The sequence below is a fragment of the Salvelinus namaycush genome, chromosome 18 (genome assembly GCF_016432855.1).
Source record: "Salvelinus namaycush isolate Seneca chromosome 18, SaNama_1.0, whole genome shotgun sequence".
NCBI classification, from domain to species: Eukaryota; Metazoa; Chordata; class Actinopteri; order Salmoniformes; family Salmonidae; genus Salvelinus; species Salvelinus namaycush.
Genome location: NC_052324.1, coordinates 7603211 through 7621944, shown reverse-complemented (window position 1 = coordinate 7621944; position 18734 = coordinate 7603211). Strand labels below are relative to the sequence as shown.

The 18734-nt window shown below is 41.5% G+C and overlaps 1 protein-coding gene across 1 annotated transcript in view; it reads right to left on the bottom strand.

Moving 5' to 3' along the window:
• Nucleotides 1-18734, bottom strand: part of LOC120063521 (versican core protein-like) — a 76958-nt gene that overhangs the window by 10663 nt on the left and 47561 nt on the right. Inside the window, exons 9-13 of the mRNA XM_039013890.1 lie at nt 12326-12470; nt 11876-12058; nt 11670-11771; nt 741-923; nt 535-636 (exon numbers count right to left, since the gene is read on the bottom strand). Coding sequence (XP_038869818.1) covers nt 535-636; nt 741-923; nt 11670-11771; nt 11876-12058; nt 12326-12470 — 715 coding nt within the window. The remainder of the gene's footprint in view (nt 1-534; nt 637-740; nt 924-11669; nt 11772-11875; nt 12059-12325; nt 12471-18734) is intronic.

The following is an 18734-nucleotide window of genomic DNA, read 5'->3' as shown; positions in this document are numbered from 1 at the left end:
TTGTATTCATTTGCATAACACAAGAGCAATAATTTCACAAAAGCTGGCATTTGCCTGTATCTTTTTCACCATATAAGAGTTGAACAATCTTCAGTCTGTGTAAAATAGAGAACTGTCTAATGAATGCACTATTTGGTTCAAAGTTCTTCCCCAGCACACTCATGAGAGGTTATTTTTCTTTATTTTCCAGTAGCCAGCGGAAGGTATCCACTTTGGCGTTGTTATAAATTAGTGTCCCTTTATCAGAATATTCTTTGAAAAGGCACTTCATTCCAAGATTCCATCATCAAAATGGTAAGAAAATTTCACATTTCCTTTGGGTTTGTTTTTTTTGTTCCTTTTTTGTTAAAAAGTATTTTTTCTTTTTTCATTTGTAAAAAAAAAAACATCTCCACATGAGTGACAGTCATGCATTCCTATTGTGTAGGTTCTGGAGATTGTGAGCATGCGTAACCTAGCCTAACCATGGCGATCACTGTCTTCTGTTTCGCCTGTTCACCGATCTCCTCAATCTCCTTCCTCGATGGTGAGGACGGTGTCGGGCCTCCGCCTCGTCGGACCGCCACTTGGAGTTGTTACTGCTGAACAGGCGGTAGCTCTGGTGCCTACTTGAGAATGCCCTTTGGGAGTTTGATGCTGAGGAAGAAACAATGGCACGTTGTCAGAAAATGTGGAGTGAAAACCAGTAAACAAATGTGTCCTCACTAGAATCAGTCAAATAATCAATCTATTGTACTTACGACTCATGCAAGCAATTTTGGGCATGTCCCATCGGCCATCTCCACGGCAACGGATGGTTGGCACATGCCTCTGGATGAAGCCGTCCTTATAATGGTACCTCACCAGAGCATTGATCTCATAGCGTGACCTCTTCCTGCCGAAGGTCTGAGCATTCTGTACCAGAGGGGGCTGATTACAGGCCACTGAGGAGAACACACAGGGGTAGATGGAAGAATGGATGGCTGAATGGATGGCTGAATAGAAATTTCCTGTATCCCTTCTCCCTCATACTAGACCTCAGCCTCTCTCTTTCCTTCTGATACTGCCCACACTGTAGCAATACATGCTCCACGGTCTCTGTTTCCTGGCAAAATCACACTTTCCCATTGGATGCTTTCCTATCACATTTATGTTCTTATTAAACTAGCTGTGTCCCACCATTAATCTTGTAAAAATAGCCTCCTCTCTTCTGTCCCTTCCAGCCGTCCTCCCCTCCTTGACTTTCCCCTGTACTTTAAATAAATGCCTGCCCTTAGTATCTCTATTCCACTGCTCCTGCCATCTCTGCACCATCACTGTCCACATCAGGCTTTTTGCCTCTGCCCTGCTCATTGAAACTATAACATCAACATCCCCACTTCTAAGTGCTTGTTTAGCCAGTACATCAACTGCCTCGTTCCCCTCCAACCCCACATGGGCTGGGACCAAAGTAAATCTTATCTGTTTATCCATCTGTCTAATCCTGCCATGGGGTTGTAGCACCTCATAAAGCAGGTCTTGTCTGCTACATGACCTAAAGGACTGGAAACGCATTAACACTGCACATGAATCAGAGCAAATAACTACTCTGTCTGGCTTGACTTCCTCCACCCACTGCAAAGCCAACCGTACGGCCATCAGTTCCGCCGTATATACAGCCAGACGATCTATAATACGTTTCCTGACTTCCACCCCACATTCCTGCACTACAAATGCTTACCCAGTACGTGTCCTTGGATCTTTTGAACCGTCTGTGTAAATGGCCCCAAAATCCTCCCTCTATATCTTTCTATAGTCTCTCCAACACTTCTAGATCAACTACTGGAGGCGGGAGTAGCCATGGTGGATTTACAGGAACAGCTACCGTTGGACTAAACTCCCTTCCATATAGTCCCATCTCCGTCGCCTGGGTATTACCTACCCACCCAATGCTCGTGTTCTGTCTTTGCTTATGTTCCCAGCATACTTGTAAAATCCCTTTTGCAGGATGAGACACCCCATGTCCCTGTAGGTTGACCCAATAATGAATTGCCAGCTGCTGTCTCTTAATATGCAATGGCATAGCACCCATCTCCACCTGTAGTGCAGCCACCGGGGAAGTCCGAAATACCACACTACATATTCTGAGTCCTTGCCGCTTGGTAAGGATGTCTGGGCTACTGAACCATACGCTATACTGCCATAGTCTATTACAGATCGGATCAATGCAACATACATGATCCTCAATGAAGAACGCCCAGCCCCCAACTCCTTCCCCGTCAGACAGCGCATCACATTTAGCACCTTCTTACACTTTCCCAACACTCTCTCAATGTGTTCTGCCCAGGTCAGTCTAGTGTCAAAGTATACCTCAAGGAACCTGAAGGCCCCCACCCTCTCTTAGTCTCTCCCATATAACCTCAAGCATACTTCATCTCCCACCTTCATCCTGGTAAAGAACACTGAGTTTCCTCTGCAGAGAACCTGAATCCCCACATTAATGCCTACCGTTCTACCTCATCAATTGCTTCCTGTACCTTCCTGACTATGTTTGGCACCTTTCTTCCCCTCTTCCACAAGGCCCCATCATCTGCAAATAACGACCTCACAATATCCTGTTGTACCTGAGAGTAAACATCATTGATCATGATTGAGAACAACAAAGGACTAATCACGCTCCCCTGTGGTGTACCGTTATCCACCATGTAGCTGCCTGAGAGAGACTTCCCCACCCTCACCTGGATAGACCTTCCAAACAGGAAATCCTTTATCCATTTGTAGGTTCTCCCTCCTACCCCCATAATATCAAGCTTGATTAACACTCCCTCCTTCCACATCATATCATACGCCTTCTCCACATCAAAAAAGACAGCTACAACAGTATCCTTGTTCACCTGAGCCTTCCTGACCTCTGTTTCTAAGCAGAGCACTAGGTCCATAGTTCCCCTTCCCTTCCTGAACCCACTCTGATGTGGCGATACTAGCCCCCTGCACTCCAGGAAGTAAGTTAGCCTCTCCGTAATAAGTTAAAGCTATTGGCCGATAGCTTGTTGGCCTCATTGGGTCCTTCCCTGGCTTCCAGATTGGTGCCACTACTGCCTCCTTCCAATTGTCTGGTAGTTTCCCCTCCTCCCACACGGTGATGTACAACACCAAAACCTTATCCAGTGTCTCATCACCAAGATGGGCCAACATAACATAGCACACCTCATCTTTCCCAGTTGAAGTTAACCCAGCCTTACCTATTGCCCTTTTCACCTCTGCTATGGTAAATGGTGCATTCAACGCATCATTTACATCCTCCCTCCTTTCCAGTACTTCAGGATGCCTCTCTCTCATTTTCTCTCTCCCCCTCTTCTGACAAATATCTAGAGCTATGCACTTCTACAAACGCGTTGGCCATCATCTCTGCCTTCTCGTCATCTGTTACTGCCACATCCTTCTCACTTGTGAACACTTTTCCTGACAGATGTTGGAAGTTATGCATATTTTCCAGTACTCTAAATGACCTGTCCCTACCCCTCACCATTTCCCCACACTCCTCTGTCCACCATGGGACTGCTTTCCTCCTCCTCCTCCCTGAACTCTTAGGTATAGCCTCAGTAGCTGCCCCCACTAGTGTCATGCACAAACTAGGTGCCTTAACAGACTTGCCAAAACTATAGTTTGTTATTAACAAGAAATTTGTGGAGTGGTTGAAAAACAATTTTTAATGACTCCAACATAAGTGCATGTAAACTTCCGACTTCAACTGCACATACTAAAGATGCAGTAGCACTGTCAAAGCTGTACAAAAAAGTCTGCAATCAAGCAAACACCGGTCACAAACAATGTGTTTACAATACCACATTGGTAATAAAGCAAAATGTGTTAAACCGCAACTTCTGTGGAAGCTAGCTTTAGCTTGGTACCTAGGTAACACCAATACAACCAGCCTGAAAACATTGACCAGTAGAAACTGCAGTCATTTTCATTATTCTTAGCAATGATTTAGGAATTCTTGTGAGTATGCCACTTGTTGTTCGCCTATTGAAATTGAACTTCAGTTCATGAAAATAAATAGCTAGCGAGCTACTTAACCCTGTTGCCCAAAGCTAATGTTATAAGCAGCCAGCTAGCGTCAATTGGCTAGTGACGCTCGATCGGACCGGGTTATGTGTTGTGAAGCTATCCACAATAAGGATTAGGCACAGTAGTAGAATTTGCATTTTGCCTTCAAAATAAAAGTGTGTCATTGACAGTGATGCAAATGAATACAAATAGTAGAATTATGCTGTACTTTTATTTTGTAGGCTAACCGCAAAGTCCACCATTGTGGCTAATCCTTATTGTGGCTAGTTTCACATAGATGGGTCTGACCACCATTAATCAAATATTAAAACTGTCTTATAAATTAGGGTGATTTTAGATGATGACACGTAGCTATATAATCAGCTAGCTAACTATAGCTACTGAAACAGATTATGTTGTGTTATTTGACATGTCAAATTGTGTAATTTGACACGTCAAATAGTGTTATTTGATGTGTATCTTTTTTGACACGCAAAGACCCAAATGGTGTTCCATAGAAATCCTGGTTGAGAATAAAACGACTGAACAAATGAACAACGAAACAGCACAGCAAGTAAGTGAAAGAAATAGGTTTTGATTATGTTTTACTGGTAAGGGGTACATACGTAAATGCCAACAAAAAAACTTTTTGTTCAGTGTGGTGTGTGTGTGTTTGTGTAACCTTTTTTTAACTAGGGAAGTCAGTTAAGAACAAATTCTTATTTACAATGACGGCCCGGACTACTCTGGGCCAATTGTGCGCCTCCCTATGGGACTCCCAGTCACGGCCGGATGTGACACAGCCTGGATATGAACCAGCCTGGATATGAACTGTAGTGACGCCTCTTACACTGAGATGCAGTGCCTTAGACCACTTTGTCCATGTGTGTGTGTTAATTATTTAACTGTACTAGAATGCTTAAAAGGCCGCAATTTTTTTTTATATTGGTTATCGGTACCGTTATTTTTGGGTAAGGAAAATATCGGATATCGGTATCGGACAAAAATGTCATATCGGTGCATCACTATTTTAGACTATTTAATTTCAGTGGAAGGAGGCAATTTTTCAATGTCCCAAGTGCTGTTCAATCATCTTCAACAAGAATAATTAGGAATAAAAAAATATTTTCAAATTTTCTTCATGAAATGTTATCTTATTTTAGTCTTTTATGTTAAATGCTGCACTTTGTATGAGAATATTGACTATTTTCTGTACTTCCTCAAAGTCGTTGTTCACCCTGTGAACATTTTCTACAATGAAATTAATTATGTCACTTCCTTGGCCGGAAAACAACTGTGGTGAACCTGGTGAGTATCTAGATTTCATACTATTACATTTGCATCATTATATGTTGGTGAGGTGTTATGGGAAAGCATCATTTGTCCACACTGTTATGCAAAAATACAAGAGACGTTCATCGAATTTCATAATTTCAAAATATTATTGTGAAACAATGCAAATTCCTTTTCAAGTGGCCATTATCCTAGCATACCATTATCCTAGCTTCATCACGATCACTTGGAGCATAGTTGCTAATTTTAGCTCAAAATGTCCACCCTGTTATCTATGTACTGTACACTTAACAGGGCGGACATTCACTCAACAGGGTGGACAAATGGATATCTTTCACTAATGTGTTGCAAAATATGTGTTTTTGTTCATAAATTGTAATAAATAATTACAGTATACATATCAGGTATAGTATTTTAAGAATAAATATCAATTGAATCAGGTTTTTCTGAAGGAATGGCACTTCCTCTTAGTGCAGTTGAAAGACAGCGGCTATCAGGGAGTGTACGGGAGGCAAAGTCAGGTGCAGGAGAGCAGAGTATAGTAAACAGGCGCACTTTTATTTTTTGTTCCAAAACCGAGAGCACTACATAAATCAAACGCGCTCAAAACACGAAACATAACAAAAGTAAAGCGCGTAATAAAACACCACATAACATGAAACAATTACACACAAAGACATGATGGGAACCAGAGGGCTAAATACATGTAGATTGATTGGGGAATGAAAACCAGGTGTGTATGGAACAAGACAAAACAAATGGACATATGAAAAATGGATCGGCGATGGCTAGAAAGCCGGTGACGTCGATCGCCGAACGTCGCCTGAACAAGGAGAGGAGCCGACTTCGGCGGAAGTCGTGACAGCGGCAATACACAGAACTACAGAGAATGACGTAATGCTGACCCAGAAAGAAGGAGAGAGTATCTCGAGAAAGAGAGGGAGAGATGGAGGAAAGATAAATAGACAGGGATGAAGAAGGCAATAGCTGAACTCAGTGACAGAGTGCAGTGTGCAGAAAGGAAGAAATGGAGATATTCAAAAAGCATACTCAAGTCCAAGGCTAGTGCGTTGCTGCATTCCCAAACACTCCCCTCAACTCCTGAAAATCAGCCTGGGCCTTCAAGGTTAGAAGAAGCTTAAGATAAGGCATTTAAGATTTTTAGTTGCTAAACTTTCTGGATGTAGAGGAACATAAGATTAAGGTGGAGTGCATGCACCGGAATGGCATCAACAAATTCTTCTTGTCAAGTCCAAAGGAAGATATTTGTTGGTACTCTGATGGACATATAATTTGTCTGATGCCAGAGCCACATGCTGTTAATAAATGCTCTGTGAATATGGAAAAATCCACCTGGAAGTATGTGGAAGAGCATTTGGGGTGAAAGGGGGGAGAGATGGAAAGAGGGGGAGCGAGAGCGGGGGAGAGGAAGAGAGGGACAGGAATGTGTTTTAATGCTAATTCCAATGATTTTGTACCGGCAATGTATTTTTGTGTTGTTGTTTTTCACAATGAATATGTAACTAAATAGCAGTTCCAATGTTGTTACTACATGTATTACTATGTAGATGTATATTCAGTGTTCAGGGTTTAATTTATGTTCTGTCCCGTTATAGCTGTCCACCCTGTTATCTTGGCATCTTTTTCAAATTAATTCAGTTACATTGTCAAATATCAAGGATTTGTGTAATGTATTTTAAAGAGCAAGACCCGGCCAACAACACACAATTATAAACTTGGATAAAATATGATTAATACCGGTCTCAATTTAGAAAGATATAAGGTGCAAATTATGCTTGACAAGCGGTAGCAGAATGGAAAAAGTTCCAAGTCTAGGAGCCTCACTGGCTCCTTAACAGCTTCTACCCCCAAGCCATAAGACTTCTGAACAATTAATCAAATGGCCAATGAGACTATTTACATGGACATCCCCCCCCCCCCCGTTTGTTTTTACACTGCTGCTACTCACTGTTTATTATGTATCCATAGTCACTTTACCCCTACCTACATGTACAAATGACCTCGTTAACCTGTACCCTTACACATTGACTCGGTACCGGTACCCCCTGTATACAGCCTCGTTATTGTTATTTTATTGTGTTACTTTTTATCATTTTCTACTTTAGTTTATTTGGTAAAGATTTTCTTAACTCTTTCTTGAACTGCATTGTTAGTTAAGGGCTTGTGAGTAAGCATTTCAAGCATGTGACAAATAAAGCTTGATTTGATTTGATATGGAGATGACTTGTGCCTCAAAGTGTGAGGGGGTTGTTTTAGATTGTGAACTGTACAACAATACGGAGTCTTGCTTTGGTAGCCATTACATTTCCTCTAATTAATTTGTTCTGTCATATCACTCGCATTTTAAAATATAATTTATTAGGTACACTTTTCTAGTACTGGGTTGGACCCCCTTTTCCTCCAGAACAGCCGTAATTCTTTGGGGTATTCTACAAGGTGTTGGAAGCATTCCACAGGGATGATGGTCCATGCTGACGCGATGGCATCACACAGTTGCTACAGATTGGACGACGGTACATTCGTGCTGAGAACAGCCCGTTCCATCTCATCCCAAAGCTGCTCAATTGGGTTGAGGTCTGTGGACTGTGCAGGCCACTCAAGCAAATTGGACTCGCTGTCATTCCAGGCGATGTTTTTCCACTCCTTAATTATCCAGAGTTGGTGATCGCGTGCCCACAGGATGCGCTTCTTCTTGTTTTTAGCTGATAGGATTGGAACCCGGTGTGGTTGCCAGCTGCAATAGCCCGTCCATGACAAGGATCGCTGAGACGTGAGTTCCGAGATGACGCTCTGCACACCAGTTGTACTGCGCCATTATTTGTCCGTTTGTGGCCCACCTGCTAGCTTGCACGATTGTTGCCATTCTCCTTCGACCTCTCATCAATAAGCTGTTTTCACCCACAGGACTGCCGTTGTCTGGATGTTTTCTGCTGCACCATTCTCTTTAAACACTGTCGTGCATTAAAACATTCAGGCAGGAATAAGGTATCTCCTGGATACGTGCTCAGGAGTTACTCAAGTGAAAGTAACTACCCCAGTTCATTGACAGTAGCTGTTCTTGTAGACAAAAGATTTGAGCAGTAAATGTCATGTCTTGCAACTACTGGAGTGCAAATGTGAAACAGTGCCACCTGCTGGTAATAAGTATGTACTACTAACACAGAGAGGTCATGTTGACCAACAGAATCAAAAAAAGTCTAAGCTTACTTCTGAACATTAATTCATGGTTTGGAATATGGTTTGAAACCTAGCCTCTACCAGACTGGTATTGAATGTAATGGTGGTGAGCTTACAAACAAAAAGGAGCCTAAGTTAAATGTACAAACATTTATTGTTTTTTGGGGGTGACGGAGAGCAGGTCTTGTTTTCTTTTTTTTTTTTATTACAAAAATCCCAGACATTCACATTGTAAAAAAAAAAGTTATGCTATGAATATAAAACTTTATTATGTGCACTTTAATGCTAAAACATAACTGGCAAAACGAGACAAACATACAAGACAAAAACGGTTTTAAAAAGCACAACTGCTGGGGACTCCACAAATTGATGACAGTCTTCAATTGTGCAACACAAAATCTCTACAAAGTGTTTCGTAATATTGTGACGAGGACAAGGCGTAATCAGCTGATTGAAGCCATACACTTTGGTCCATTGTTGACCCCTAAATGTCAAACTATAAGGTCAATTTAGTGTAGGGTGTAGTAAAGGAATATCTTCATCACATTGACTAATACTGTGATGATAGCTGTCTCCTGCAAAGCCTGTACAAAACATGTACAAAGTGTTGAGACTGTAGTCAGGCCAACTGATTGCATCATCAGAATATTTCACTGATGAAATAATAGCATAGCAAGAAGAGGAAAAGCAGCTTGAAAAAATAAATTACATCGCATCTCTTGTTGAAAAAGGTGTTTGTTCAAGTCTTTTGGAGTGTTTCACGGAGCACATTCTCTCAATTGTCATTTTGCGTTGACCTAAGTAAACGGCACCCATTATCAACGTATTATATATCCTTTAATATCTATTCATATACAGTTGAAGTCGGAAGTTTAAATACACTTAGGTTGAAGTCATTAAAACTCGTTTTTCAACCACTCCACAAATTTCTTGTTAACAAACTATAGTTTTGGCAAGTCGGTTAGGACATACATTTACATTTAAGTCATTTAGCAGACGCTCTTATCCAGAGCCACTTACAAATTGGTGCATTCACCTTGTGATATCCAGTGGAACAACCACTTTACACACTTTACACATATCCCTACCGGCCAAACCCTCCCTAACCCGGACCCGGAAAACGCTAAGCCAATTGTGCGTCGCCCCACGGACCTCCCGGTCGCGGCCGGCTGCGGCAGAGCCTGGGCGTGAACCCAGAGACTCTGGTGGCGCAGCTAGCACTGCGATGCAGTGCTCTAGACCACTGCGCCACCCGGGAGACCTACATACATCTACTTTGTGCATGACACAAGTAATTTTTTCAACAAATGTTTACAGACAGATTATTTCAATTATAATTCACTGTATCACAATTCCAGTGGGTCAGAAGTTTACATACACTAAGTTGACTTTGCCTTTAAACAGCTTGGAAAATTCCAGAAAATGATATCATGACAACAATGTCAAGGTATTGGAGTGGCCATCACAAAGCCCTGTGTGGGCAGAACTGAAAAAGCGTGTGCAAGCAAGGAGGCTTACAAACCTGACTCAGTTACACCAGCTCTGTCTGAAGGAATGGGCCAAAATTCAACCAACGTATTGTGGGAAGCTTGTGGAAGGCTACCCGATACATTTGACCCAAGTTAAACAATTTAAAGGCAATGCTACCAAATACTAATTGAGTGTATGTAAACTTCTGACCCTCTCGGAATGTGATGAAAGAAACAAAAGTTGAAATAAATCATTATCTCTACTATTATTCTGACGTATCACATTCTTAAAATAAAGTGGTGATCCTAACTGACCTAAGACAGGGAATTTTTACTAGGATTAATTGTTAGGAATTGTGAAAAACTGAGTTTAAATGTATATGGCTAAGGTGTATGTAAACTTCTGACTTCAACTGTAGGTGTTCCTTTTGTCGAGGTGGGAAAGGGCAGTGTGGAGTGCAATAGAGACTGCATCGTCTTTGGATCTGTTTGGGCGGTATGCAAATTGGAGTGGGTCTAGGGTTTCTGGGATCATGGTGTTGATGTGAGCCATGACCAGCCTTTCAAAGCACTTCATTGCGACAGACGTGACTGCTATGTGTCAGTAGTCATCTAGGCAGGTTACCTTAGTGTTCTTTTTAAACATGTTGGTATTACAGACTAGGATTAAATATCAGGAATTGTGAAAAACTGAGTTTAAATGTATTTGGCTATGGTGTATGAAAACTTCCGACTTCAATTGTATATTTATCTTTACAAGACACGGATGAGATGAGATGAAGGCTGCAGCTGATTACAAGGAACTGGTTATTTGTTCAAAACCGCCATCACAAGCACTCTAAATTGATTGGATCGGCCTCCCCCATGTTTCTTTTTTCTTTCGGTGATCTGAAATCTGATTGGTCAATGACGTGTGCCATCCAATAATCCCAGGGCCTACTCCGTTCCTCTGGTAAAGATGAAATCTTGGATGAAAAACTGCCTAAAATACATACAGTAATCATGTTTAACAACAAGACCTATATTGATGATAAACCCAAGGATAGATCCTCTTTCTTTGAAATTGTATTTCCGGATTATGGAGAAGATCTTAATGGGAGATGTATTGGGTACTGTGGATTCATTTGAGCATTAGGAGCTGCGTAGCACAGCCTATTTGAAAATGTTTTGTATTCATTTGCATAACACAAGAGCAATAATTTCACAAAAGCTGGCATTTGCCTGTATCTTTTTCACCATATAAGAGTTGAACAATCTTCAGTCTGTGTAAAATAGAGAACTGTCTAATGAATGCACTATTTGGTTCAAAGTTCTTCCCCAGCACACTCATGAGAGGTTATTTTTCTTTATTTTCCAGTAGCCAGCGGAAGGTATCCACTTTGGCGTTGTTATAAATTAGTGTCCCTTTATCAGAATATTCTTTGAAAAGGCACTTCATTCCAAGATTCCATCATCAAAATGGTAAGAAAATTTCACATTTCCTTTGGGTTTGTTTTTTTTGTTCCTTTTTTGTTAAAAAGTATTTTTTCTTTTTTCATTTGTAAAAAAAAAAACATCTCCACATGAGTGACAGTCATGCATTCCTATTGTGTAGGTTCTGGAGATTGTGAGCATGCGTAACCTAGCCTAACCATGGCGATCACTGTCTTCTGTTTCGCCTGTTCACCGATCTCCTCAATCTCCTTCCTCGATGGTGAGGACGGTGTCGGGCCTCCGCCTCGTCGGACCGCCACTTGGAGTTGTTACTGCTGAACAGGCGGTAGCTCTGGTGCCTACTTGAGAATGCCCTTTGGGAGTTTGATGCTGAGGAAGAAACAATGGCACGTTGTCAGAAAATGTGGAGTGAAAACCAGTAAACAAATGTGTCCTCACTAGAATCAGTCAAATAATCAATCTATTGTACTTACGACTCATGCAAGCAATTTTGGGCATGTCCCATCGGCCATCTCCACGGCAACGGATGGTTGGCACATGCCTCTGGATGAAGCCGTCCTTACACTGGTACCTCACCAGAGCATTGATCTCATAGCGTGACCTCTTCCTGCCGAAGGTCTGAGCATTCTGTACCAGAGGGGGCTGATTACAGGCCACTGAGGAGAACACACAGGGGTAGATGGAAGAATGGATGGCTGAATGGATGGCTGAATAGATAAATGGGTGGATTGATGAATGGATGGATGAATGGATGATTAGATCATGTACACAGTCAGTGGATTGAAATAGCGCTCAACTGGGCACTGCATGTTTTACATTGTGTAGTTGTGGTGAACACACTCCCCTTTTTAAAATATGGCAAAAAGTATTGTTTTCAAAGAAAATTAAAATTAAAACAACAACAAAAAACAACTTTGTCTTACCTGTGCCTTTCTTGCAGGTGAAGGTGAGGTGATAATTACAGGGCACATCGTTCCACTGGCCGTCCTCGTGCCAGATCATCACCACACAGTCCTCTCCAGACGAGAAGAAACTGTCCGGCTGGTTGGGGCGCCAGTTTTCATATTGCTGATGGGGAGGGAAAGAAAGAACAGAAACAAACTATTATGAAAAGATGATCATCATCGTCATCAGTAGCAGCAGCAGCATCATAATCATCGTCGTCCTCATCAGCATCCACCTCAGCATCATCAGGTTTAGGATTATGTTTATTTCAACATCTTGGTAGATATGGAGAAACATATATAAAATCTGATGCAATACAATATAAAACACAAGTAAAATACATGATCGGTGTATCATCAATGAATCACAAGTCATAAACAACCAATTGACATACCACTAAATCAAATAGGATCAGACCAGGATCTCCGTAAATACAACATAGAGATTTTCCACTAGCAAGTGTCTCACTTTGTCCTACCCCATACAACACAAAAACACATACTCTGTCTCTCTAAGAATGACAGCTAACAGCATGCTGACAACACTGCTTATCTCTGGGGTATAATTGGAACAGTAGATATGGTCAGTGATAGTCCAGTCTTAAGCCCGCTCTAGGGCAACGGCTACACAATCAGTACATTCACTATCACAGTAAATCCCAAATATTTCTTACCCCTAACATGACCCACCAGCTCCCACTTGCTATTGCACGTAAATGTACCAAGTTAGACTCTATTGATAATAAAGGAACTTGGGCTTTTACCAATAATGTGTAAGATGCATTGTTTGATGCGGCAGGAGGGAGCAACACAGCTGTTGAAACTATAAAACAAATGCCGTTGGTTTCACATTTGCAGTCTGTGTTACTAACAGCCTTTCAGTATGTATACTGAACAAAAATATTGCAACAATTTGAAAGATTTTACTGAGTTACAGTTCATATGAAGAAATCAGTCAATTTAAATCATTAGGCCCTAATCTATGGATTTCACATGACTGGGAATACAGATATGCATCTGTTGGTCACAGATACCTTAAAAGAAATGGGCCTCACAATGGGCCTCAGGATCTCTTCACGATATGTCTGTGCGTTGGAATTGCAATCAATAAAATGCAATTGTGTTCGTTGTCCGTAGCTTATGCCTGCCCATACCATAACCCCACCGCCACCATGGGGCAGTCTGTTCACAGCGTTGACATCAGCAAACCGCTCGCCCACGTTGGACGTACTGGACGTACTGCCAAATTCTCTAAAACGACATTTCAGGTGGCTTATGGTAGACATTAAATTATCTGGCAACAGCTCTGGTGGACATTCCTACAGTCAGCATGCCAATTGCACACTCCCTCAAAACTTGAGACACCTGTGTCATTGTGTTGTTTGACAAAATTGCATATTTTAGAGCGGCCTTTTATTGTCCCCAGCACAAGGTGCACTTGTGTAATGATCATGATGTTTAGTCAGCTTCTTGATATGCCACACCTGTCAGGTGGATGGATTATCTTAGCAAAGGAGAAATGTTCACTAACAGTGATGTAAACAAATTTGTGCATTTGAGAGAAATACGCTTTTTGTGTGTATGAAACATTTCTGGGATCTTTTATTTCAGCTCATTAGACATGGGACCAACACTTTGCATGTTGCGTTATATTTTTGTTCAGCGTAGTTAGCTGGTGAGGCAATTTCTGAATGTGACAGCTGTATGTGATTCTTAGATTCCCCACATGGGGGCACAATTTTCCTCTTTCCTGTTCAGATCAATACAGACTTTTGACACATCTGTAACTATTATAATGGTCATGTTGTGGCGCTATAGACATCACAACAAAAACATTTCTTAAATAAGATGTATTATTTAAACACGTGTTAACTTACAAACAAAGATCAGGCGAAGAGTTGTAAAATGTACTGTCACTTAGGGTAAGCTAAATCACTTTTCATTTTCTCCCACTTTCAAACTGACTCTCCTACCCCTCTGTCTCTCTGACCACCCTCTTAGCCTCTATCCTAACCCTCTCCACCCCTCTGTCCTCTATCCTCACCCCCTCCACCCCTGTCCTTTATCCTCACCCTCTCCACCTCTCTGTCCTCACCCCATCCACCCCTCTGTCCTCTATCCGCACATCACCCCATCCACCCTGCTGCCTCAGAGACCCCAAAGGATACTGCAGGACCAGCTACTCTATGACATAATTATACAGAGTTTTCTGAGAGAGGCTTCACTTCAAAGCCAAACAAAGGAAGAGAAAAGAGATCAAAACACAAAATAGACTGAGCATGTGAGCCCTGCTCAGATACACATTTACACTGCTACAGAGATGTGCTGTGCAGCATGGAAATAGTCTGGAGAAATATAAGGTTTCTACTAGAAATACAACGTCATTTTGCCAATTTGTAAGATGGTGGACACAGATCAATTTTGGAGTATTGCATATTATCTATTCATCCAAGGAAAGTATATTCCAAATGCTGCACTAATAATATACGTTTCCTAAGTCAGGATATTTTTTCCGAACAAGGTGAGAGCTGGGTTAAGAGATTCTCAATGCCTTGCTATCGTCATTGTACACTACAATCTTAGAAAAGGAAAGGTGCTATTTAGAACCTAAAACTGTTCTTCGGCTGTTCCCATAGAAGAACCCTTTGAAGAACCCTATTTTGAAAAATCTTTTCCACAGAGGGTTCTACATGGAACCCAAAAGAGTTCTACCTGGAACCAAAAAGGGTTCTCCTATGGGGACAGCTGAAGAACCTTTATGGAACACTTTTTTCCAAGAGTGTACACCAGCGGAGGCTGCTGAGGGGAGGATGGCTCATAATAATGGCTGGAACAGAGCAAATGGAATGGATTCAAACCATGTGTGTGATGTATTTGATACCATTCCACCTATTCCACTCCAGGCATTACCACAAGCCTGTCCTCACCAATTAAAGTGCCATCAACCTCCTGTCGTGTACACGTTTCCAACAACATACAATAGTATTATGTCATCACATCCCACATACAATACATGCGTGGAATTATTAGTGTAACTCAGCTTCCACACACTACAATGCACATACACGTACAGTTGAAGTCAGAGGTTTACATATACTTAGGTTGGAGTCATTAAAACTTGTTTTTCAACACCTCCACCCATTTCTTGTTAACAAACTATAGTTTTAGCAAGTCGGTTAGGACATCTACTTTGTGCATGATACAAGTAATTTTTACAACAATTGTTTACAGGCAGATTATTTCATTTATAATTCACTGTATCACAATTCCAGTGGGTCAGAAGTTTACATACACTAAGTTGACTGTGCATTTAAACAGCTTGGAAAGTTCCAGAAAATGTTGTGATGGCTTTAGAAGCTTCTGATAGGCTAGTTTACATAATTTGAGTCAATTGGAGGTGTACCTGTGAATGTATTTCAAGGCCTACCTTCAAAACTCAGTGCCTCTTTGCTTGACATCATGGGAAAATCAAAAGAAATTATCCAAGACCTCAGAAAGAAAATTGTGGAAGGCTTACTGAAACATTTGACCCAAGTTAAACAATTTAAAGGCAATTCTACCAAATACTAATTGAGTGTATGTAAACTTCTGACCCACTGGAAATGTGATGAAAGAAATAAAAGATGAAAGAAATAATTCTCTACTATTATTCTGAAATTTCACATTCTTAAAGTAATGTGGTGATCCTAACTGACCTAAAACAGGGAATTTTTACTAGGATTAAATGTCAGGAATTGTGAAAATCTGAGTTCATATGTATTTGGCTAAGGTGTATGTAAACTTCCGACTTCAACTGTACATGTAGAGTATATATTGACACAGCTTCAGAGCTGCTTGGAATGCACTGCTGCATTGATCAGAGCTACCATCTCTCAGCGCGGCTTTTTGTTCAAATAGTCTGTTCAAAGCTGTGACCCCCCCCCCCCCCATTCCTTCCCTAAGGCCCCATGCAGGGACCCTGTCATTACGGTTAGCAAACACATCAGCTTCCTGCTCAGCTGACTGACTCAACAAACACCCGCTTGGGCAACCCCACAACAGCCCCCTGCATCCTCCACAAAATAATCAAACAGCCTCTTCATCCCCCCAATCCCCCCCCCCCCCACACAGTATAATTTATACATGTTCTGAATTAATTGAGAATCAAGGCTGTGCGTGTTACAGTTGAAGAGGGAAGTTTACATACACCTTAGCCAAATAGATATGAACTCAGTTTTTCACAATTCCTGACATTTAATCCTAGTAAAATTTCCCTGTCTTAGGTTAGTTAGGATCACTGACTTTATTTTAAGAATGTGAAATGTCAGAATAATAGTAGAGAGAATGATTTATTTCAGCTTTTATTTCTTTCATCACATTCCCAGTGGGTCAGGACTTGACATACACTCAATTAGTATTTGGTAGTATTGCCTTTATATTGTTTAACTTGGGTCAAACATTTCAGGTAGCCTTCCACAAGCTTTCCACAATAAGTTGGGTGTATTTTGGCCCATTCCTCCTGACAGAGTTGGTATAACTGAGTCCGGTTTGTAGGCCTCTTTGCTCGCACACGCTTTTTCAGTTCTGCCCACAAATTTTCCATAGGGTTGTGGTCAGGGCTTTATGATGGCCACTCCAATACCTTGACTTTGTTGTCCTTAAGTCATTTTGCCACAACTTTGGAAGTTTGTTTGGGGTCATTGTCCATTTGGAAGAACCATTTGCGACTAAGCTTTAATTTCCTAACTGATGTCTTGAGATGTTGCTTCAATATATCCACATCATTTTCCTTTCCTCATGATGCCATCTATGTTGTGAAGTGCACCAGTCCCTCCTGCAGCAAAGCAACCCCACAACATAATGCTGCCACACCCGTGCTTCACGGTTGGGATGGTGTTTTTCGGCTTGCAAGCCTCCCTCTTTTTCCTCCAAACATAACGATGGTTATTCTGGCCAAACAGTTCTATTTTTGGTTCATCAGACCAGAGGACATTTTGCCAAAAAGTACGATCTTTGTCCCCATGTGCAGTTGCAAACGGTAGTCTGGCTTTTTTATGTCAGTTTTGGAGCAGTGGCTTCTTCCTTGCTGAGCGGCCTTTCAGGTTATGTTGATATAGGACAAGTTCTACTGTGGATATAGATACTTTTGTACCCGTTTCCTCCAGCATCTTCACAAGGTTCTTTGCTGTTGTTCTGGGATTGATTCGCACTTTTTGCACCACCGTTTTTCAGATAGAACCTTCCTGATAGAACCTTCCTTCCTGAGCGGTATGGCGGCTGCGTGGTCCCATGGTGTTTATACTTGCGTACTATTGTTTTTACAGATGAACGTGGTACCTTCAGGCGTTTGGAAATTGCTCCCAAGGATGAACCAGACTTGTGGAGGTCTACAATTTCTATTCTGAGGTCTGATTTCTGATTTATTTTGATTTTCCCATGATGTCAAGCAACGAGGCACTGAGTTTTAAGGTAAGCCTTGAAATACATCCACTGGTACACCTCCAATTGACTCAAATTATGTCAATTAGCCTATCAGCAGCTTCTAGAGCCATTACATCATTTTCTGGAATTTTCCAAGCTTTATAAAGGCACAGTCAACTTAGTGTATGTAAACTTCTGACCCACTGGAATTGTGATACAGTGAATTATAAGTGAAATAATCTGCCTGTAAACAATTGTTGGAAAAATTATTTATGTCATGCACAAAGTAGATGTCCTAACCGACTTGCTAAAACTATAGTTTGTTAACAAGAAATTTGTGGAGTGGTTGAAAAATGAGTTTTAATGACTCCAACCTAAGTGTATGTAAACTTCCGAATTCAACTGTACGTGTGTGTGTGTGTGTGTGTGTGTGTGTGTGTGTGTGTGTGTGTGTGTGTGTGTGTGTGTGTGTGTGTGTGTGTGTGTGTGTGTGTGTGTGTGTGTGTGTGTGTGTGTGTGTGTGTGTGTGTGTGTGTGTGCATTGTAGTGTGTGGAAGCTGAGTTACACTAATAATTCCACGCATGTATTGTATGTGGGATGTGATGACATAACACTATTGTATGTTGTTTGAAACGTGTACACGACAGGAGGTTGATGGCACTTTAATTTAACAATGAAGAGGTGACTCAGGGATGCTGGTCTTCTTGGCAGAGTTCCTCTGTCCAGTGTCTGTGTTCTTTTGCCCATCTTAATCTTTTATTTTCATTGGCCAGTCTGAGATATGCATTTTTCTTTGCAAATCTGCCTAGAAGGCCAGCATCCCGGAGTCGCCATTTCAACGTTGAAGTTGAGACTGGTGTTTTGCGGGTACTATTTAATGAACCTGCCAGTTGAGGACTTGTGAGGCGTCCGTCTGTTTCTCAAACTATACACTCTAATGTACTTGTCCTCTTGCTCAGTTGGGCACCGGGGCCTCCCACTTCTCTT